The sequence below is a fragment of the Leptonychotes weddellii genome, chromosome X (genome assembly GCF_054177405.1).
Source record: "Leptonychotes weddellii isolate Sample4059 chromosome X, ASM5417740v2, whole genome shotgun sequence".
In the NCBI taxonomy this organism is placed as follows: domain Eukaryota; kingdom Metazoa; phylum Chordata; class Mammalia; order Carnivora; family Phocidae; genus Leptonychotes; species Leptonychotes weddellii.
This window is the reverse complement of record NC_138385.1, coordinates 15188544-15212118: the sequence shown is the minus strand read 5'-3', so window position 1 is coordinate 15212118 and position 23575 is coordinate 15188544. Positions and strand designations below refer to the sequence as shown.

Below are 23575 nucleotides of genomic sequence, written 5' to 3'. Positions count from 1 at the left end.
AATTTGCATAAAGAGGGCAGAGGAAACCCACCTCTATTAAATACAAGTAATCTGTGCCCTAGCCCCTCCCTGTTTGTTGTCTTGCTATAGGTACCTTTGCTTACTCAGGGTAAAGTCAAGTCTACAAATCCTCAGCTGCGGAGGCTCGGAGTAAGCAGTCTCTCTGACCCCTGCAGAGAGAGACTTTTCATTTGCAATGAGACAGCATTTAGACAACAATGTGGGCAGCAAATTCATCTCAGGGACAAAATGAAGATTACCGTGGGACTGGGAGTATTTTCGGAGACGGAACATGTCCTCCCTGCGTCATTAGCGAATTCAGTCCGTTCTGTGGTCGTTTTCCCGAACATTTTGGCTTGGGGGCTGGCTGAGGGGCGCTGCCGTCCTGCCTTCCCCGGAGAGAACAGCTCGGAGGGGGTTACCTCATTCCACTGTGGGAGTTTTATCTGCCTCCTGGATGGGTTGGTGTAGGCCCATGTCTAGACTGATTACAAAAGCACCAACAAAACAAAATAAATACCTAACATCTTACAGAAAAGGCACGAAACCAAACGGTACGGGTGAGAAGAACAATGCGTCTGTTGTGACAAGGGAGTCTTCACGAGGATGATGGAATTCCTGCACCCCGGGTTCCAATTTGTAAGGGCAACATTAAACGGCTTGAAGCAGGCCCTGGCTTGAATGCATTCATTTGGAAAGGCAATGTGTTTTGTGAGATAAGAGATTTTTTTTTTTTAACTGCCACGAGAATCAAAATGAAGATCAGTATGACTAAGTCTGTCCGTATGCATGCAGGTTTCCGCAAACAGCCTTGACTCTAGCTCCCCAATGTCACCGTTTGTGAATTCTGCTCTGTCAAGGGGACGCCATATATATAATGCGGCGCGTATATATAACGGCTCTGAGTCGATCCTGACTTGGCACCCCCCTTGCTGTGTGACCTTAGGCAAGTCTCTTAGCCTCTCTGGGCCTCCGTTTCTACATCTGTAAAATGAAGGCGTTGGAGTATCACGGTGAGTTCAGGACTCCAACGAAGCAGAATAAGTATAACAATTTCATTGCCTAATGGTGCTGGAAACTGGGGGTTTTCACCCCAAAAGAAAGCTATAATTATCATCTGTCCGAAAGAGCTCTTAAACACGCTGTCTCGAACTGAGGCTCCAGCTAAGTGACTCACTTCAGAATCACCTCCAAAATGCTAAGTCGAGACATAATTCGGTGGCAGACATGCCACCTAACTGAAGGCCTCTTTGCTTGGCCAATAGCTCCATGTAGCCTGAGGTAGAACACTCGGCTCATTTGTTTATTTTCTCAACATGCATTTATTGAGCACCTACTATATGCTAGGCCGTGGAGAGATGTTTCTCCTGGAATCCTGTGCTGCCTTCTTTCCTCCCTCTTCTTGTCCCTCTCTTCTGTCTTTGACTTGGGTTGTGTTTGTGGCCTCAGGTACAAAGGGTTGAGTTACAGCTGCTGCTTAGTTCATGGTCTATCGTCAGAGCTCGTCTAGACGATCCCCCTCTCTCGCTCTGTCTGACTCATTCGTTATTCCTTTTTATGCCCAAAGCCCACTCGCATGCAAAGGCAACCATTTTAATGTGGTCAGTGTGTATCCCTCGGCGTGCATGTATTTTTGGGAAATGTGTGCTGTCCTCTGTGAATATGTTTTAATTCGTTTCAATGGTGAGATGCTATATAGTCCCTTCGGTTTCCTGCTTTTTTTTTTCTTTACTCATACTGTGTATGATTTTAAGAAATATCCACACTGCTGGGTATATGTATTGTCCATTGCTTCTAAGCGCTAGGTAATGCCCCCATGCACCCCCCCCACACAGTATGCCTCCCCCCGCTCCGAGGACAGGCACCCTGGTGTCTTGTATGGCCCAACAACAAAGAGCCTTGGGTGTGGTCCACTACGGACCCGGGTCCTGCTGCTCTGCCTGAGACACTCTTCCCCCTTGGTAATGTGGACAATTTTGACACTTTCTTCAAGTCATCTTCTATGCTTTCTGCAAGCACTGGACAATTTATATCCTTTCTTCTACACTTTCTTCAAGGGTTATATCCCTGACCCACTGACCTCTGCTCTCCCATGCATCCGACATACACCCTTATTATAACGTTTATATTGTACTGTGATTTCCTTTTTTTTTTTTAAAGATTTTATTTTTAAGTCATCTCTACACCCGGTGTGGGGCTCAAACTCACAGTCCCGAGATGGAGAGTCGCACACTCCCCCGACCGAGCCAGCCAGGCGCCCCCATACCATGATTTCTTGCCTGTTTCCTTCAACAGATGTGAATGAAACCCACGTGACACAGGGTCTGGCACAAAGCTTTGCTCAATAAATGCTTATATAATGAATATCGGGTTCATCAAACCCTTATTAAACACCAACTGTATGCCAGCCCTGTACTCTGTTTTTAACGTGAATCAAAGTCAATATATTTATTTCTTTTTTAAAAGATTTTATTTATTTATTTGACAGAGAGAGACACAGTGAGAGGGGGAACACAAGCAGGGGGAGTGGGAGAGGGAGAAGGGAGCCCGATGCGGGGCTCGATCCCAGGACCCTGGGATCATGACCTGAGCCGAAGGCAGACGCCTAACGACTGAGCCACCCAGGTGCCTCAATATATTTATTTCTAAATATATAAAAGTGAATGAAAAGCAATGAGCTTATTTTGTTGGTTCCTTAGCAGACCTGTATCCAGACTAGTGCTATGTCCTTCCAAGAGACAGTCTCTTCAAATTCTCTAGAACTTCTCTTTGGGAAAAAACCCTCCATAGCCCATAGCACATTCTTTGGAATCTTCTTAGGAAGGCCTTTGTTTCCTGAAGGGAGAGTTGATTTTTGGAAACAGCTAAAAGCCACTTGGCAGCAAACCTTGTGAATGAGGTGGGTGATGAAGCTGAAGAACATTATTTTTGGTTCCAAACAAGGTGTGACTATAAAGAAATGAGGCTAATTTTTGTATATGGTACATAAACTGGCTCGAGAACAATTTCAAAAGAGGACTTTCAAACGCGTGGCCTTGGCAAGAAAAAAGTCTCCACCCTAGTACACACACACACACACACACACACACACACTCACACGACACATGGTGTCTAGTGTCTGCCCCAATATACAGACAAGTAAAATCAAAAGCCCTTGGGATTCAGCTTTAAAAAATCAACTACAGAAGTCTGGGATAGAAGAGACCCGGCTTGGCCGCCATTCTTGCAAAAACCTCTGGGGGTTTCCGTTGGCCCCAAGCTCATCCTTCAGGCGGTGTGTACGGTGGCTTCTAAGCAAGCGTCCGAGTTCTAGGACTGCTCTGGTGGAGGCCTTGGGCTTCTGTGGAAACATAAGCACCCAGGTTCCATCGTGCTAGGGCTCCAGTGGCCCCGTGGGCTCAGCGACCAGCAGGACAGCACACGAGGACCATGGACCCGCCGGAGCGCAGAGCAGGGCTGAAGGGGCTGAAGGAGCTGTTGGGAACAGCAACGAGAAGACAAATCCTCAAACGGGCAAGAGTCAGTGACTGAAAACTATTGTTGAAGAACAGCTGTGTGAAGAGTGGTGGTAGCTTCATTTCATGTTGGCCTTTCTGGATGAGCCAGGACCCGTGGGTGAAAATTCGAGGAAGGCTGACTTAGGTTTAACCTAATAAAGCCTGATTCATGTTATGGAATTGTATGTTTGGTATCATCTCATGGGTGTGAATATACATATATGGAGAAAGAAAGCCTAGAAGGATATAGATAAAATGTTTAATAGTAAATATCTATGGGGGATGGAATTACGGGATACATGTCGTTTCTAAAACTTTATATAATGCTCTATTAGTAGAATTTTTATTATCTATACGTATTTGTTTTGAATAAAATAAATCTGATAAAAATTGGAGGTGTCCAGCAACTGATGGGCTGCTCTGTGAGCCAGTGAGAGCCCTGCCTCTGGCAGTCATCAAACAAAGATGGTGGGATGAGCCAGCAGGTGTTTTCCAGCCTAGGGATTCCCCAGGTTATTCCCTGATTTAACCTTGTTCAAGTACCAGAGTGGAGCTGCTGGATGTTGACACATGCATTCAAATGAGAAGGAGGCCTAGAAACTTCCAACACAACGGGACAGCTTCCCAGCTGCCAGGCCTGTTCTAAGGACCAAATAGTCATCTTACTATAATTCGTGTGTAGGACGTTTAAATCAGAGGGTAGAATAAACAGTTCAAAAATGAAAAGCCACTAGCTGTGAAACTGGATTCTGAACTAGAGGAAGAAAAAATATAGAAGGGCAGGGAAAGGCATGGGTGGAAAGTGAAAAGAGACTGGCTATTGGGTAAAACAAAATGTCGATAAAAGATGGCGGAGTGTCCATGGTTTGTCATGGGGTATGGTTATTCATTTTCATCCCAACCACTTAGCTGAAGCCAGCAGGCTATGCATATCCCAGAAGAGGTGTCTTCCACCCCACCATTCAGCCTTGACAGACCCAAGCTGGTAGACAGTGTACCAAAGACAGCAGACACACTGGCTGGCTCGGGCCATGTTCTGGGCACTGAAGTATGTCAAATATGACCTCAGGCTGGAGAAGTCCTAAGACGGGAACAGCACATACGTGACACCAGCACCAGGCAAGACAACGATGCTACGACATTGGAGCAACAAAGAGCCCAGGCATCTTGTCCTGACTCTCCCCTTTACCAGACGGAGCCCGCTTGAGATTCTTCCTCTCCCTCTCCTTCTGCCCCTGCCCCTTAAAAAATAAAATAATAAAATAAATCTAAAAAATAAATACATTAAAGGGCACCTGGGTGGCTCAGTCGTTAAGCGTCTGCCTTTGGCTCAGGTCATGATCCCGGGGTCCTGGGATCGAGCCCCGCGTCGGGCTCCCTGCACCGCGGGGAAGCCTGCGTCTCCCTCTCCCACTCCCCCTGCTTGTGTTCCCTCTCTCGCTGTGTCTCTCTGTCAAATAAATAAAATCTTAAAAAAAATAAATACATTAAAACATAAAAGCTGATAATCCCTTTCGCCTCCCAGAGAGGAAGAACGGACGTTAGAACAGTCCTCGCCTGCCTGCAGGCATAAAACCTGGTCTCAGAACCACAAATTCTTTTTGCCACATTAAATAAAAACCTTCCTGAAGAATGACAGGAACGATTATTAGGCGAGAAGTCGGCTCTAGTTCTTTCTTCTGGCCTCCGTGCTGTTGTAATACCACCCTCCGGGGCCCAGGAGCAAACCTGCCCAGTATTTAGGTTTCCTGAATCCAAGAACAAAGATTTGTACAAATCCCATCCAAAGACAGAAATAATGATGGTTTGAAAAACAAAGATAATTCCCTTTCCAGTCTTACCAACGGCTACAAATCACTGAAATTATATTAATAAATACAACTGATTATAGTCTTCAACAAAAGCAACGGAAGGAAACACTAAACCAAACATTTCCAATTTGTGTTTGTGAGAATTTCTGCAGAGAACGAAAATAAATGTTGGAGCCCTGTGGTCCACAGGACACCCTGCCAGAAGTGTGTTGGGGACAGCAGGAGCAGGGGACGATAAGTTGTGAGTAATGACACCTCTTGCGTCTCGCATGGTGACCTCTGGCCATCAGACAGAAATTGGAGATCCTGGCTGGAACCACCTTCTAGAATCAAAGGGGACTCTCCGGTCCCTTCCTTGACCTTTTTCGCGCTCCTTCACGGTGGCTCACCCTCTCTTTCTCATACTCATTCAGCTTCTCCTGTCGTTGCCCTCAGGTGGGAGTTGAGTTCCTGCTCATTGGAAAGAATCAATAACGTTTTTGTTGAAAAAAACCCAAATGTTTCTGTTGACCTCACCTGGCAAATGAGCCACATGCTAGGCATTGTGACAGCGGCAAGTTGGTTATTCCTGAGGTTCTTTGGCAGCAGCACGTCCAGATATCCGCATCGGCGCCATGATGGTTTGTGATGTTGCACATATAAGACCCAGATTTCAGTGGGAACACCGGCCTACAATCGGCAAAGAGCTGGTAAGGCGTGTTGGTGCCAGACCGTCCGCTCCAGGAGAACAGGGACTAAATATTTGTTTTCTCCTGCCTCCATGTCTGGTACAGTACCTGATGTGCAACAGGTACACAAAACCTCGCTGTCAAGGATACAAGTGTTGAAGAAACCCACCTGTAGCCAAGAGTGGATGCGGTCGCTTGCTGTAAATCAAGGCTTTCCCGATGCCCACCTTTGCAGCTTGACCCAGGGTGACTGTTGGCCCCGCCATGGGCCTGTCCCTGGAGAAGAGTGACAGACGACAAGCCCAAGACAGTAGCAGAGAAGCTTGGGGAGTTAGTTCTTCGCACAATTACTCTTTCTTGGGCCTACGTCTCTTGGGTTGGGGGAAAGGAAGGATGGTAATCGTGTGATTGAACGTGACCCAAACGGAGGGTTTCTCTTTGGGCAAAGGACTTTCAGCAAAGGGAAATTTGTAAAGAGAGACAGGGGAACTTTTTGAGATACCTTTTGTTCATTGGCAAGAACACTCTAACTCAAGATTTCCACGTGGAGATTAGGCACTGGGAGTGTGTTGGGAGGGGGGCTTGGACCGGGGCTTGGGGCCAGGATTGATCCCCCAACAACAGGTAGGCAGGGAGGTAGGGTTGAATGACCTCATTGACGCCCGATGGGATTTTTCCCATACTGAACAGAAAGCTAGGTGAGGGGGAGGAAAAGCACCGCGTGGTCACCATGTATGAGGGCTTACAAAAAAAGACCCAGTGCACTTTTATTTGAACATTTATTTATTTTTTTCCAAAGAAATCCATGCAAAGGGAAAGAGGAAGAGAGAGAAAGGGAGACATGGTAACCATGTTCTAGCAACCAAACATAGGAAAATAATTTGGCACAACTTGAGTTTTTTTCTTTGCAAAAAGACGATCTACACTACCACTAAAATTTACCTTCCTCAAAGACACCATTGATTTTCGAAAACACAACACATGGTTGGTCTTCTACTTAATGGCTGGAGGAGGTATACAAGATAAAAAAAAAATAGAAAAAAAAATAAGAAGGTGGCTCCCTTTACAGAGGAAGGCCACGGGGTGCCGCCGGGCAGCATGGGCGCGAGCACTGGGAAGTCAGTGCACCAGTAGGAAGAAGCCCGCCACGTAGATGGCCAAGCTGGTGAGAACCTTCAGCGGGGAACAGCTGTTCCCCAGGTTGTGAGAGGCTGCTATCTCGTTGTCCTTCTGGTTCACGTGTTGCTTGCTTCCAGGTGTGTCATCCACGTCCAGATCGTAAGCCAGTTCTGCCGAAAGAAAAGAAGCATTTGAAATTCGGGATCCCCGACAGCATCAAGTGTCCGCTAGTCATGGCTCAAGCGTTGGTCTGGACCGCCGGGGCACCCCAGCTTTCGTGGAAAGGAAGGTGGTTGCCTGAGAAGGAGCCAGGGCTGGGTGCGTGGGGGGTCCTCCCGAGGAAAGAGGTGGCCAGAGGGGCTCCTTCCCGAGGTCACACCAAGGGCGAGAGGCTGGCTGCTCCCCTCTGCCCTTTGGCTCCACCCACCCACACCCCAGGGTGCAGGTCGGGAGCTGCGCGTCATCTCCTCCCTAGGTAAGGCTGTGCTTGAAGATCTCTTTCACCAGATCTCACTGGTATTGCACTGTAAGGTGCTGGGTGGGTGACTCTGTGTGCCTTTGCGTATGTGTGTGTCAGTGGGGCGGGGATGTGGTAGACCCCCCGTGTGCCTCTCCTGGGCCCTGCGCCCCACAGATTTTCTCCTGGAAGCCTCGCTTGAATTAGAGTCGAGGATAGGGTAGTTTGCCATTGAAAGTTGTTTTATTTTTCCCAAATATTTCTTCTTTGATTTATGTTGTCTTTTCATTTATCCCTTACTTAAACACATACACACACACACACACACACACACAGAGCATAATTGATCTAATGCATAGGATTTAAACTGATACCAAGCAAAGACCAAGGAGAGGCCGATGGGTAAGGGCTTTCCTTCTTTGACCACCTACCATTTATGGTATATGTTCATGATTCTGAAAAGAAATTGGGGTGTTGGCACTGGCCCAAGGCGAACGCCTCTCAGAAGGCACATCTGAGTAGATGGTGGTTTGTCAGGAAATTCAAGATGGCCAGCCCTGGCCCAGAGGTCAGCTTCCTTCCGCTTTGTTTTTCCAGATTTAGAACTCGGATCGACTCCCTTGGCTTTTCTAGACTCAGTTGCCAGTGTTTCTATTTCAATAGCTTGGGAAGGTGGGGTGATGTGAGTGCCCTCACCAGCCAACTGGCCTGTGGCCCCGGAGCCGGAAGGATCCCTCGGGGACACTGAGATACAGAGCAACAGGCATGTAGGAATGACTGGGATTCTACAGAGGGAAGGAAGGAAGGGGAAGGAAGGGCTCCTCTTACAAGGGATGAAACACTCAGCAAGTCACAGGAAGAAAGTGTGAGGACTCACTGGCCCAGGATGCGCGCAGAGCAGGGCCCGGGACCAGGGCTGCTTGGAGGCCAGCAACGGTTAGAGCAGGCAGCAAGGGCAAGGTGATCAAAGCCAGGGGGATCACACAGATTGCAATGCTCCTTTTCCAAAAGGGCTAAGGTAGTTTCTACTGCCCTCAGCAATGACGAGGGAACCAAATTTACGGGGCCTCAACTGGAAAAAGATATTGCAGTCAGCATAAGATAATATATCAAGGTTTCTTTAATTGCACGTATTTGATTACTACACAGATCAACTTTTTCCTCTGTCTTCGTTTACTAATTACATTTCTTAATGCATGACAGTTCATATCCTTTGCCTTTGTATCTGATGGGCATTAAGATTTTTCCTCTTAATTTGAACATAGGTTTTATTGACTCCTCTGTCATATTAAATACAAATAATGTTTCTCTTTTCTGGTTAACTATAACTAGTTTTCATTGCTGTACGAAGAAATCATGTCCTACCTTTTAATAGATACGAATCTGACTACTTTTTGCCTCTCTAAAGCTGAGAAAGTTGTTCTCCTGGAGTGCCAAGAAGAATTCAAATCAAATTTTCCGGAGAACCCTCTTACCCAGGGAAGAGCGACTCGGCTGACTCTCATCGGGATTCCCTCTCCCCATAAAATAAATACACACAAAGAAAAGAAAAAGAAGAGGAGAACAAAGAGCCGCGCTCTATTTGGAAGTCAGACCTCTTTCTCGGAAAGGCGAACTATGCGCAGCGCACAAGCAAAGGCCGAGGTCAGCACAAGCTCAGGTCACGATCGGATTTCACCAAGTTGAGAACACATATGGCTCTAGCTGTTGAAAGCCCAGCCTTGAGTCGCAGGGCAACTTCTCAACTTAAATGCAGAGGAGTATTTTTAGGGTGGACCTGAATGAGCGAACTCTTAGCCTTGCTTTCGGATTCCTTTTCTGGATATTCCCCTTGCCCAACGGCAAGATGTGCTATTTATCTTGCTCTTCAAATAATCCACGAACACTGGACAGTTTCACGTCCTAGAGCAGTTACGGTAAACCTAGCAGATGCTAAGCCCAGGAGTTTCGAATCTTCTTTGCCACCAAAGGCCTCGTTTGTTATTTCTATCTCTTGGACCCTATGTTTTGGAATTACAAAAATGACGACGAGTTACAGAGTCCTCGTTGTGGGCCAGGCACTGTGCTAAGCTATTTATATACATGATCTCATTTAACTTAACCTTCTCAACAATGTTGCAAGGTAGGCATTATAATTCCCATGTTACTGACAAGGAAGCTCCAACTCAGGTTCCTTTTTTGGCCCATATTTACCCAGCTGGTAAGTGACAGAGGGGCTGTTTAAATGCAGGTCCAACTCTGAACCTCATATGAAGCTATACCATCCCTTGAACAATTTTGTACATCAAATCAACTGTAGTGATTAAGTAGTAATGGATTTTTTTCTTGAAAAAAAAAATACTGCCTTGATTAGTAAAATATATATTGCCAAAGAGAACTCAAGAGCATGAGAAAAGTCAGTGTTTCCACATGAAAGTGATCACATACTTGACTGAGTAGCCTTATTAAGCTTTGTGAAATCCTGAGAAGAGCTCTGGGTTTGGGGACTGAGAATGAAAATTATGTCGCTTCCATTGCCTGAAGAAATCAGCAATGGGCCACCATCATGGAGATTCGAGATGAAGGGGACAGCTTAGCATGACAGTGAAGCATTATGGGAGACAGAGGAAATAGGGTTTGGGTCAAAGATAAATGGGGATATATTCCTGGACAGGGGAAATATAACCCAGTTTAATTCAACAAACTTAATGGTAGCCTACAATGTCCCAAGCATTGAGCTGGAAGGCTGGAGAGAGACTTAGTGCCTGCCTTCAGGAATCCCACACTCATCGCTTCTCGGCCTTTTGGCTAAGATCAAGTGTAGGAATCCCACACTCTGACAAGGAAAACAGACCAAGAGACAAACCAACTAGATACTTGGCAGAAGGTAGTAAGGGCTCAGATAAAGGCACAAGCAAAACACCGTGGGGAGAGAAAAATTCCAAACAGAACGATCTGGGAAGACTTTACAGAACAAGTGGGATATAATCGACACCACCAAGGATGGGTGGGACCATGGAGGAGCAGAATGAGATGGTTGTTCATTTCAGGCAGAGGGTTCAGCTTGAGCAAGATCGTCAATATCAGAGAGTGGAGGCAGGGCATGCTCAGTAAGAGCAAGTAGCCTCTATGATGGGAGGGAACATAGGGTGTACACTGTTGGGGGGTGTGTGTGTGTTGCATGGTGGGTGCTAAGAGGTAAGGCAGGAAGGACAAGTAAGGGCCAAATCACGGTGGATTGGGAATGCTAAGACTTTACTCTGTGGGAAACAGGGAGCCACTGAAGGTTTTTAAGTAAGAAACTCGCACAATCTGATTGGTGTTTTTTAGAAAGATCGTTGTTAACAGTTTGGAGGACAGCCCTAAGTGGGAGAGACTTGTCAGACATCTTGTCTTAGAAAAAAAGAAGAAGCCTGTGGGAACAGTATCTGGGGATCAGCCAGTAGCAAATATACATTTTTTTAAAAAACCTACAAAGGAGCTAAATCTACACCAAATCAAAACTTTCTCATTTTGCTACAAACCAGATCTATTATGGGAATCATCTTAAACCATTCCCTTTTAAGTCATTCATATTTTTATGTTTATCAGTGATTTTCCAGAGCATATCTATGCTGTATTAGGTACATACTGTAAAATGCACATAAATTGTTTCTACCTTACAGTTGACTGTCAGTGAGAACCAGCAAGGAGATTTTCACACAAAATCCAAAAATCGGTTTCTATTTGTAATCAGTTTGCCTATACCCAGAGGGTAGACCCAACAATCCATACTAATTAAACGCTCAGCCTGGACTCTCATTTTGACTTCCTTAGTGCTGCACATTAGATACTCTCTTTATATTTATTTATTTATTCACATTGGAACACTCATCATTGAAGTACTTTTATCTTATGTACAATGAGTTGGCATTAAAGTAGGTATCTTGGATATCTGCAGTTAAGGTAGGTATCTTGGAAGGATATCAAGGAAGTTCACATAATCCAACTTAATGAAGCCCATTTCCTTTGCGTACCGACGGACACACCGACGGACACATTGGCAGCACACTTCAAGGCCATATTTCTGGATCAGATGGTGCCAGTTCGAGCAGACATGGCAAGAACAAGAACCCTGGCCGAATTTCCCCAGGGGGCTCCAGCAGAGCTGCTGGTGACCCATCTTGCTCTCTCGGATGCGCAGAGGCAAAAAAGGCTATTTTTTAAAAAAACTTTTTTAAGTAAACTCTACACCCGACGTGGGGCTCAAACTCACAGCCCAGAGATGGAGAGTTGCACGCTCCATGGACTGAGCCAGCCAGCCGCTCCTAGATAATCCCTTTAAAATAAGCATCAGTCATCAAGGTCTGTACTTTGTGTTGAAAAGTTTTTCTGAGGGGCGCCTGGGTGGCTCAGCCGGTTAAGCGTCTGCTTTCGGCTCAGGTCATGATCCCAGGGTCCTGGGATCGAGTCCCGCATCAGGCTCCCTGCTCTGCGGGGAGTCTGCTTCTCCCTCTCCCTCTCCTTCTGTGTGTGCTCTCTCTCTCTAGCTCTCACTCTCTCTCAAATAAATAAAATCTTTGAAAAAAATTTAAAAAAAGAGAAGTTTTTCTGAGTTGGGCAAAACCCTCTGTGGGGAACCCTCCCGCCTTTAGTGGAGTTCCCAGGGAAGGCTGTCCCATCCTGATAGTCTGGGGCCCTGGGCTCCAGGCCCGGCTCAGCCACTGTCTGACACTTTCACCTTGGGCAAGTCATTTCCCTCTACTCTGGACTTCGGTGGCTCCGTCTGCCCAAATCAAGGCGTTGGACTGGATGAACTCTACGTGTCCTTCTACTTTGAGTTCTCTCAGATTCCCAGGCTCTCGGGGCCCAGGGAGGGACAGAGTCTGCTGGGGGCTGCAATCTTCCTTCCACTCGCAGTAGCCCAGGGGCTGTCCCCAGCAGAACCTCCAGAAGCAAGTAGGGGGCAATCGGCTGCTTCTCTTGGACTCTTCATCAGCTACGGAATTCTGAATCCTCTTTCTTCTTGAGCTGGTCTAGTCTCGGATAAGAGACGCTGGCAATAAATAAGTCTGCGCTGCGCTGTTTGGCTTTTCTTGAAATCTTGGCAGAATAACCTGCGCCGAGGCCCGTGCATGCAGAGCTCTGGGGGAGAAGTTACCGGACGCGGGGCGCATCAAGCCGGCAGGCACAGACAGCCAGGGAGGACCTGCCAGCCAGCGAGACGAGCCTGCGGGCCCTTCCAAAGCCGCTGGGGTCTTGGGCGCATGATAGGGTGCACATGCTCGCCCTCTGATGGCGGGGGCATCAAGGGGAGCCGTGCCTAGCCATGGGGGCCTCGCCCACACCAGCAGGCAGACCTCGCGGGCCAGCCTGAAAGGAGAGCTGGTATCAAAATCCCAGGGGAGAGAATGCTGCTGTTGAGCCAAGCATGGGGGTTTCTTCCTTGCTAAGCCTGCGCCGGCAGATGGCTTCAATCCGGCCCTAATATAGCAACAGAGCAATACTGTTGGCCCTGGGTTTCGCGTTTGCTGGGTACAGTTGGCTCCCAAGACAGGAATATGTGAAGCCTTCAGTGCATTGCTTGGCAGACCCCAGAGGCTGAAAGCGGGGAAGTCTCTGGAGGAACCGTGTGCCTTGCGCCGCGGCTCACTCTGCGGCCCGCTCCCACAGACACCCTCGGGCGCTGCCGTTCACTTCGGAGTCCCAAACAGATCTCGGCTCCTGTGCCCGCCCCGTCCACACCACCCTCCGCCTGCCCCATCAGCCCCCACTCCCTTGTGAACGTTCAGGTGTGAAATGACTCCTTGGACTTGAAAGCAGCAGAAAGTGACTTTGCTAATGACCCTGGGGCCTCTGGGAGTCTAGATTTTCTTCTTCATAGATCAGATGAGAGGAAGCCGGCACCCTCGGGGCCTCTGGGTTTTAATCGGTCTAGTGGGACTCCTTTCGGAACAGGCCCATTTCACAACGTCTCTTCTTGACAAACAAGGGAGCTGCCGATTTTGCAGACTGTAGATTCTGGGAAGAACCTGTTGGCCTCTCCTGGAAGAGGGCTGGGCAATGAGATGCCCACTTCATTTCCTACAGCCAGTTCCAGCCTGCAAACATCCTCTGGGCTGTTGAACAACCACGGTGGATTTCCCCAGTGGTGTGGGCCCGGCCTCCCCTCTTAGAGGCCTCTGTTGTTGAGGCCAGGCTATGTGCCTCCTCAGGGCTGTGGGTGCATAAAGCCATGGCATGCTTTTCCCTCGACATACAGGGGGGAGAGCACACCATTTTATACTAAAACATGCAAGGCTGTGTGATGGAGGAGAAATGCACTCTTTGCAAACTCATTTAAGACGTCATACAGTATTCTCATGTTTACGAGGAACTTCGGGTTCTGTCCCAGATCCTCGGGAGCAGGTGCTCACTCTCACTCCTCATTGATGTACGGGGTCCTTAGGTAGGAAGGTCTTAAAAGCACTGGTAGGATACTAGGGTCATCTGGGCTTTGTACGCTACTCAACGCTGGACACGCTGACTCACATGTTCCTCATTAATGACTTCCGGTAGGCTTTTCTATGACAACGGCCTTGTCGAGAGAACACCACAATAACTGCCCTTACCTGGGGCTCCGACTGCTTAGTTTATTAATACAAAATGGTGGGGCGCCTGGGTGGCTCAGCTGGTTAAACGTCTGACTTCAGCTCTGGTCGTGATCCCAGGGTCCTGGGATTGAGCCCCACGTTGGGCTCTCTGCTCAGCGGGGAGTCTGTTTCTCCCTCTGCCTCTGCCCCATCCCCCTCCCCTGCTTGTGCGCGTGCTCTCTCTCTCTCTGAAATAAACCTTAAAAAAAAAAGAAGAAAAGAAAACTAATACAAAATGGTTTCCAGGGGATCTGACTACGACTAATGCTTCACTATTGCATTTAGCCATTAAGAAAGGAACAAGAAAAATATCACTTAATCCCTTTGGAAATTAAATCATTTTACTATAGAATCTTATTTATAACATGGGCCACTACTATACTTATTTAGGTACATCATGAGTCAAGTCATATTCCCAGAAACGGAACAACTGTGTCCTAGAAACCCTGACAGCATGAGCGGGTGGCGTGGGTGCCGGCCCTCCTCCACCGGCCCCAGAATTATCACTACCTTCCGCAGGAGTGTCCCGACTCCTCCTCTCGTGTCTACAGATCCTTATCACCCAGGGCTGCCTGACGGCTCCACGGGAATCATGCTTCATCACAGCCTTCACTTCCCACAGGAGAAATTACCTCACCCCGTGGGACAGAGACACTGTTCTGCAAGCGCCACGGGAGAAGATTCAGATGAGAACAGGCTTGGAGAAGGCGAGGGAAGAGGACATTGTAGAGAGGTGAGGGCTAGCAGGGTCCAATGTTTATGGAGAGGTCGAGCAACGTAAAGAACGGAGAAGCACCTATTGAAAGTGTCAACTAGATGGTTACAGGAGACTCTTGAGAGAAGTTCAGTAGGGCGGTTCGGCGAAAAAACAAACCATATTGAGTTGAGGAGAGAACAGGAGCTGATATGGGTTCACAGAATCCTGATTGGCCTTTGGAGAAGCTTGAGAGTGAGTGAAACGAAGCACTGTCACCCTGTGCCCCAGGGACCTTGTCACAATACGTCACTAGTCTGTACAACCACGCCTCGTCGTTAGAAGGTGCCTCCAGAGTGCTGACTCAAGACGGCCTTTGGAAGTGCTGTATTCTTGTCATCCTTGATACACGGACAACCTCAACTAAACACTCAGAGACTTGTGTGTCAATGTTGATAGCCGATTACTCACAACGGCCAAAGGATGGAAGCAACCCAAGTGTTCATCGATGGATGAATGGATAAATACAGTGTGGTACATTTATACAATGGAATATTATTCGGCCAAAAAAGGAACACAGGACTGATACATGCCACAACATGGATAAAACTTGAAAACATGATGCTCAGGGGCACCTGGGTGGCTCAGTCGGTTAAGCGTCTGCCTTCGGCTCAGGTCATGATCCCAGGGTCCTGGGATTGAGTCCCGCATCAGGCTCCCTGCTTAGTGGGGAGTCTGCTTCTCCCTCTACCCTTCCTCCCTGCTTGTGATCTCTCTCTCGCTCTCTAATAAATAAAATCTTAAAAAAAAAACAAACCATGATGCTCAGTGAAAGAAGCCAGTCACAAAATACCACATAATATACAACTCCATTATACGAAATGGGCAGGGTAGGCAAATTTTGGAAATAGTGGTAATGGTTGCATCACATTTTGAATGTAATTGATGTCACTGAATTGTATACTTAATAGTTTAAATGGCAGGTTTTATGTTATATATATTTTACCGTGATTAAAAAAAACCTATAGAAACCAAACAATAATGGCATCTGGGGCAAATCCCAGTTCCTAAAGGGAGTGCACTGCTACTCCAGTATTTTACTTTGCAGAGGGGTGTGTGAACGTACCCCATACCAAAGCATCCACCCCCACATGGCACTCCCTCGGCGTTTTGAAAGTCAAGTTGTGGGCGCCTGGGTGGCTCAGTTGGTTAGGCGACTGCCTTCGGCTCAGGTCATGATCCCGGAGTCCCGGGATCGAGTCCCGCATCGGGCTCCCTGCTCAGCGGGGAGTCTGCTTCTCCCTCTGCCCCTCCCCCCTCTCATGCTCTCTCTATCTCATTCTCTCTCTCAAATAAATAAATAAAATCTTAAAAAAAAAAAAGTCAAGTTGTCCAAAAGAATTAAAATGAATGGATATTTAGACACTAGCCTAGAATTGCAGATGTGACTCCGCAATTGGGAATGGCGGAAGAGGGCAGTTTATGTCAAGGATTTTAACCAGAGGCTAACTATTTTCAGAGAAATTTTTATAGAAGCTCTGGAAACTTATTTTGTGGCTCACACAGATGATAAGCTGAAACCATATTTAAAAAACATCAATGAACGGATACACTCTGTCTTCATTTCTTTAACAAAAACGTAATGGTTTAGATTCGCGGAGCTCTGTTTATAATATGAATTTCAGGCATGATGCCGCTACAGAGGTATGCATCTCTGGGCCTTGAGGATATAGAAGAAAAACACAAAATGTCACTTATTGTGGCCAAATCCAATTGCTGGTGAGGTGTCAGGAGAGTGAGGGAGGGGCCTTATGGTCCCTCGGAGACCAGGCTCCAAGATCCTCAGTGAAAAGCACCGTGATGGCATTTGGAACAAGGCTTTAGGTACACTTGGATGGGAAAACCCAAAGTGTGGTAATCTTCCATTTTTAATAAGCCATGGTGGATCTTACAAAAAACATACCCAAGAACTAAAATGTTTGCAATGTCCTGGCAATGCCCAACAGTGGAGAAAATTATTAGCACAATAAATGGGTCCAAATGGCTCGAGTCCCTGAAAACCCTCGGCCCGGCTGTGGGAACATTGCAGGCCAGAGATCTCAACAGCCGGCAGGTGTCCTTATAAATGAAAGATGAAAAAAAAAGCCTCCTTAAGTTGTTCCATCTGATTTTCTTCCTTCAAAACTCTCCAATTATGAAATGCCTCCGTCATCATCAGTGGGATTTGGGGAATTGCGATTACTTTCCCCTCAATTTACTTGGAAGAACACATTGTCATACTGGCTCCATCTTCCTACCTTCCCATCTTCGGGTCTGGATCGTCAGTAAGTCCCCCTTCTCACGTTCACCCAGGCGCTCCCGACCATTTCTCGCTTTCCTTCAGCCCCTCTCACCTCCCAAAGCCCCTGTAGTCCTCAGGGTCCCAGCTGAATAAGATACCCACTCCTCTCCAATGGCCCACCACTGTCCGGGAAGCAGGACTGTTCTAGTCTGTGACAGCAGGAACAAGACAACGCTCTCTTCCTAAATCACAAGTTGAATCACATCTGTCTCTTCCTCAAAGTCCTTTGATGGCTCCCTACTGGATGTGGGATCAAGTCTTATTTCCTTAGCGTGGCATTCACGAGCTGCTCCTCATCTTCTCTTGTTTTCTAGTTTCCACTGCCCATATACTCCTCCAAGTACCATATACTGGAGTCATACCATCGAATTCATCATTTGCTGGAAAAAGCAAGTTCTTGGAAGTTCCCATGCCTTTCTCCATGCTGTTCCCTCAGCTTGGGATGGTCTTACATGATACCGCTTCCAGGAAGTCTTCCCATCTTGCCCCAGCCAAAATTAATCCCTCCCCTCTCTGGCTCTTAGTTGGATTGTACTTCTAGTATAGCATTCATCTCAATCTGTCTCATAGGAGACTTAGTATTTCTATGTTCCTGTCCTCAGCTAGACTATGAGCCCCATCAAAGTAAGAAATGAGTCTTATTCGTCCCCGTGGCTGCCGCACAGAACCTGGCTAGCACGGACGCTTACAGACATGCTTGTTGACTGACTGACTGAACGAACACATTATCCTCAGTCTCCTGAGAGTATTTGCAGGTGCAGGGCCACTCCCTTAGCAGACACCCTTCCCAAAGAGTCTCTTCTCATGACCTGATGACTTCCTTAGGGGAAAGAGTCCCGCAGAGCTATGATGAAGACAAGACAAAGGCAGGGCCTGTGGTGGGGTGGCCCAGACAGCAAATGGCAGGGCTCCGACCCTGACCTCTAGATTCCGAAGCCCTGCTGACAACAGCCAGCTCTTGATACCCCCCAGCATCAGTTCCCTGCACTCGGGGTGCATGGGATCTACAAAGATTATTTTCTCATTCCCTTTTGCTGCCTGGAACTTGATGCCTTGCTATGTAAGCAGCTGACACAAGCCGGCATTCCACGGGCCATGCTGGGCAGGAAACAGGTTTTCTGGTGAGCAGGTTCCATTTATTTCTTACTTGGAAACTTCACGATCAGGTTCCCATACCTTTGACCCCTGCCGCTGCCCCGCCATCTACCCACCTCTGGGCCACATACCTTGCCCTTCACCTCACCACCGATTCTTAAGCCCGGGGGCTGCTGGTGATTGGGATTTCAGCCCTTGGCTGTGTGACATGAAAATAGAGCTTCGTTCGTGAAGTCCCTTGTTTGGCTGTGACAAGACAAAGCAATGAGCCTTGCGTCCCCCGCACCGACGCAGGCCTGCACCCTCTCCCCTCCCAGGGCTCTGCGGGATGGCTGCCAGGAAAATGCAGTTACGTGCTGGTCTGGGGAATAGATACACTGCCCTAACCTGAAAGTTCTGTGTTTTCGTTTCCCCCCTTTTCCACTTCTCTATTCACTCCTTTTTCTCTTCCCGTTGCTCGTTCAACTCGTTTCCTGTGTCCAATTATTATTCTCTCCTCTTCTCTCTAGTCCGTGCTCTACTAAGCATTCTCTCTGGTCTCCACTGTGATGTTTTCCATATCCTCAGGCAAGGGGCAAGGCTGGAATCATCTGGTGGATTTTGAATATTAAAGATGCTTTTCTGTTCCTTCCCACTTTGAATGGAAACCTCTCACCAGGGTTCTATTTGTTTTAGAAGTGTTCTAGGAGTTCTAGTGTCTCCGTCCTTATTCTTGTACTGTTTACCACTCTGCACCATTTCCCTGGTCCTGCCTGATACCCCCCAACCCCTGCACCTGCCCATGCCCCCTCTGTAATTTCCCTTCTCTCTCTATCTCAGATTTGTCTCACTTCATAGCTATGCCATTTTATTTTTATTTTATTTTACGTCATCTTGACACCCATTGTGGGGCTCGAACTCACTGTGCAACTCTTGACCCCAAGATCAAGAGTTGCACGCTCCACCGACTGAGCCAGCTGGGCACCTGCCATGCCTGTGTGGTCACTATTTCATGGCCTTGTTTTTCTCTGAAGGGGAAAATGACTTGGACTTAAATAAAGAACATTCTAATAATTAGTGCGATCTTAAAATTGCATAGGCCTCCCCTAAACAGTGAGCTCTATCTCTGGAGGTGGTCCCGGAGAGTGTGGGCAGCCATTTGGCGGAGATATCAGTAAGGGGGTTCAAACATAGAGTGAGGGGGAAGGTAAATAGCATCTGATGACCCTTCCAACCCTGAGATTCTAGGATTTCATTCCGGTCTTTAGAGGTCTCATGGCAGGGATAAAGGTTGAAGGGAGCGGGTTCAGGTGACCTTTGCATTCCTCCCTTTGACACAGATACTGTGTGCAGAGGAATCTAAAGAGACTGCTTTGGAGCCTCTCTCAAAGAAAGGGATGGTGTCTTTTGGAGACCACGACTGGCTTAGAGAGAAGGGCTCTAAGTTTGCCAAGGAGCTATCAACCAAGACATCATTTTAAGGGAGTAACTGCTGGCCTCCCTAAAATGGGGAGAGAGAACTACATAGTCTGTCCAGCTTAAGAAGGTAGGGGCTAAGTCTCAGAAATAATGTGAATATTTATCCAGCAATATGGAATGTACAGATATGGTATGAGATGGTCAGTAGAGGACACCGCCTATACAGAAGATGGAGCAATGAACTCAGGAACTGTTTACGCTGAATCTTTTCCCTACCAATATTAAACAATTAGCAGTAACTCACAGGTGGTAGACATCTTGCTCAATGCAGCCACATGATGGTATCACTCAGGATCCACAGGAAGAAAAGAAGAGGCATCAGATGGAGAAAAATCATTTCGGGAACATGATGAGGACATAAGTTGGAAGGACCCAAGGGGAAGGCAACTGAGGAGAAAAAACTGGATGATCCTCATACAAATAGCTCTGTGGGCCTTAGAACAAAGTAGGCAAGTCCAGAGGGAGGCCAGGAAAGGTAAAAAGATGCCAAGTGGCCCAGACCCACAGCTATCAAGATGTAAGAAGGAAAAGGGAAAATCCTACTACAAAGGGTGGCAGCTAGATCACTAAGCAGGAGTAGAGAAAGCAGCAGGAAGATATTAAACCAAAATAAAAAGAAGATGCACCTAGCAAGAAATGAGTACGTTGATGAAGTAGAGCCAAGGGCGGCCCCAGTTCCTTATAACTAAGAAGGGGGCAGGAATTTGGGGTATTGTCTTTACCTATCTACGGGATACATCAAATGTGCCCGTCAACCAAGACAAATGCATCTGTTTATTGGCCAAGTGAAATGAAGAAGGAAAGCGTCTGAGAAGAGCAAGGTGTCACGCTATGAGCATAATAGAGACACTGGGAGATGAACGATGGGTGAAACAGGGGATGGGGATTAAGGAGGGCGCTTGTCATGATGAGCACCGGGTGAGTATTGAAGTGTTGAATCGCTCTATTGTACACCCGAAGCTCATATTACCCTGGATGTTAACTATACTGGAAGTAAAATCAAGACTTAAAAAAAAAAAGCAAGAGAAAATGAATGACGGCATGTCAGAGTGAAGAGGCCTTGCATGCCCAATAAAGAAGCCATGTTTAAACAATCAAAATGCAATCAACAACAACAACAAAAGATGGGAACTGGGGCCTTTGAGCCTGGCACCCTAAACTTCTTCTGGAAACAGATGCTAAAAAAAATAATGGAAGTAAACACAGCAGTTCCTCTGCAATGATCCAAAGGCAAACAGGGAATAGGGTGGTAATATCCACTGCTTGGTGAAAAGCAAATCAAATGGAAAGTAGTTTCTGATACTGCAAGAGGGTGGGAGAGAATCAGGATGTGGCTTTTTACATTTTTACCTTTTCAACAACTTTATTGAGGTATGATTTAAATACCATACCATTCACCCATTTCAAGTACATTTCCAGTGTACAATTCCATGATTTTCAGTGAATTTAGCGAGGTGTGCAACCAGCATCATAATTCAATTTCTGAGCATTTTCATCAACCCAATACCCGGTAAGATCCCTCATGCCAGTTTACAGTTGAACCTTCAGTGGAGTCTTTTTCCTTTTTCCTTTGAGCTCTCTTGCAGCATCCAATACTGCTGGCCACTCTCCGTTTTGAAGCTTGGCCTCCCCTTAGTTTCGGACATCACTCCCTGCAGGTGCTCTTCTACCTCTCCGGACCGTCCTCAGATTCCTCTGAGAATCCCTCAAGCTGTATTTCTTAAAGATGGGTGTTCTCTCATCTCTTCCTTGGCCCTCCACTCTTCTTGCTTTATGAGTCTCCCTGAATATTCTCTTCAGTGCCCCTGGTTTTAGCTATCACTGAGGAGGATTCCCAAATCTCTCTCTTTCTCAGACATCTCTCTGAAGATCTAAATGCTCCCTGGCCATTTCTACCTGGACGGTTCTCAGGCAACAGTCCCAACAAGTCACAAACAATGTGGCCTTTCTAGTCCCTTAAGTGTCCCCTCTCCTGTCCGCCCCCCCACCCTCGCCCCCTTCCCAGCCTGGTTTGGTGATTGCCTCTTACTGGCCATCCACTTGTCCAAGCCCTAAACTTGCAGGACTCCCTAATTCCTCTTCCTTTTTCACCCTCTGGGTCTAATTAATGCTCGCATCCGGTAAGTTCTGTGTCCTTACTATTTTGTGAATTCCTCTCCTTCCCACTGCCATTGGGACTGCTTAGATTATGCTCTCATTATCTCTCACCTGGACTAGCAGCCTCCCTGTTTTGTCCTCATGCAAACTATCCTCCCGCACGGTTGATAGGGTTCTTTTATTTTGTTAATTTTTAAACTACTCAACACATGAATGCATTCTTGAAGCTAAAGGTTCAAACAACACCTGAGTATATACAGCAACAAAGAAAGCCCCTTCCTTTCCACTCCCCCCCCCAACTCTCCGGGGGGTAATGACTGGTAAATAAAGAAATACTGGTACTTTCTATGCATATGCATATGCTACAATCTCTCTGAAATCTTTGTATATTAATACACATAGAATTCAATCACTGCAAGAAATTCCATAGTATGAATATCACCATCAGCCGTTTCCCCACTGAGAAGCATTCCATTTGCGCCTCACTCCTTCCTCGCCCAAACAATGCTGCAGTGAACATCCTCCGACACACACTTCTGGATACATGGTGTATTTCTAGAAGGTCTATTCCTAGGATAAAGCTGGCATGTAGGAATGGAGGCTGCATGGGAGCTAGCTTGCAGGGCAGTAGGACAGAAGGTGAGAAAGACTGGTGGGAAAAGATTTGAGAGAAAGGAGATTAATGTATTTTTTCTTGAAAAGATGATGTAGAGGCTATCAAGACATAGGATGGTATTAGGAAATCTTTGGGGAAAAGTCATCTTAAAATGTTATCACCCAAATGCAACAGCTATTAAAAAAACCCCGATTCATTTAAAACAAACTGTGCCTTTCCAAGCTATGACAAATCTAGCTCGGCACGAGGGCCATAAAGACAAGCTGGAAGTCCGGGGACCCACCAGTGAATGTGAGTTGGCAACAGAGTGTGTTCATCACGAAAGCCAGTATTACACTAAACTACAGGAACTGGATTGCGGAGCACATCCTCATACATAAACTTCCCTATGGTCCTTGGTTGTACCCATCTTACTGTTGTTTTTCATTTTTATTTTCCTGATTTTAGGTGGATGTTGAGAAAACTTCCCAAAGAAGGGAATCCTACGCATTAAGGGGTGGAAAATAGGTCCTTTGTTGAAGTGCTAAAGGAAAGATAATTGTTTGGCGACATGTGATTCATGTCCAAAAGTGGTGACATTTCTGATCCGAGATCCAGTTGGCCGAGAATTTTTAATGCCGGTAATAAGTTCATTGCTCAGCCGACAAGCCCACAACTACATAAGCAGCAAAGCGACAACGTAGAGGGAAAATCAAAATGAGCAAACTGTAATTAGGTATGCAGTGTCATCAGAGAAAGCAATTTGCTAAAGGGATCAGCACGATTAAAGATTCATTCTCCTTAAATATAGATTGTTTTCTTCAATTGATTTGTCCCAATCAGGTCTCCCCGTGTCCTGCAGAAATTCTGTTGTCTGTTTCACTTCTCTGCTGAGAGATTAGAGGAAGTAAATCGAGCTTCTCCAGTCACTATGATTTCCTCCCAAATGGAAGAAGTATTAACCGAGGGCTGTAGAGACAGATTACAGTTTAGGTCACCCCGGGGAGAAATCCAAAGCCCCCTTTCGACTAACAACAAGGTAAGTTAATCCTCAAATCTTTCTCCTTTGCATTAAGCCTAAAACCAAGTTTAGGAGGCCTCCTTTTCAACTTGATTTTTGTTGGTTTCACCTTTCTCATGCCCCAGCGGCCAG

General features: G+C 46.8%; 1 protein-coding gene across 1 annotated transcript in view; it reads right to left on the bottom strand.

The window, feature by feature from the left end:
- Window positions 1-6741: 6741 nt before the first annotated feature.
- Window positions 6742-23575, bottom strand: part of GPC3 (glypican 3) — a 409440-nt gene continuing 392606 nt past the window's right edge. Inside the window, exon 8 of the mRNA XM_081808236.1 lies at window positions 6742-7265. Within this exon, the coding sequence (XP_081664362.1) occupies window positions 7096-7265 (170 nt within the window). The 3' untranslated portion in view covers window positions 6742-7095. The remainder of the gene's footprint in view (window positions 7266-23575) is intronic.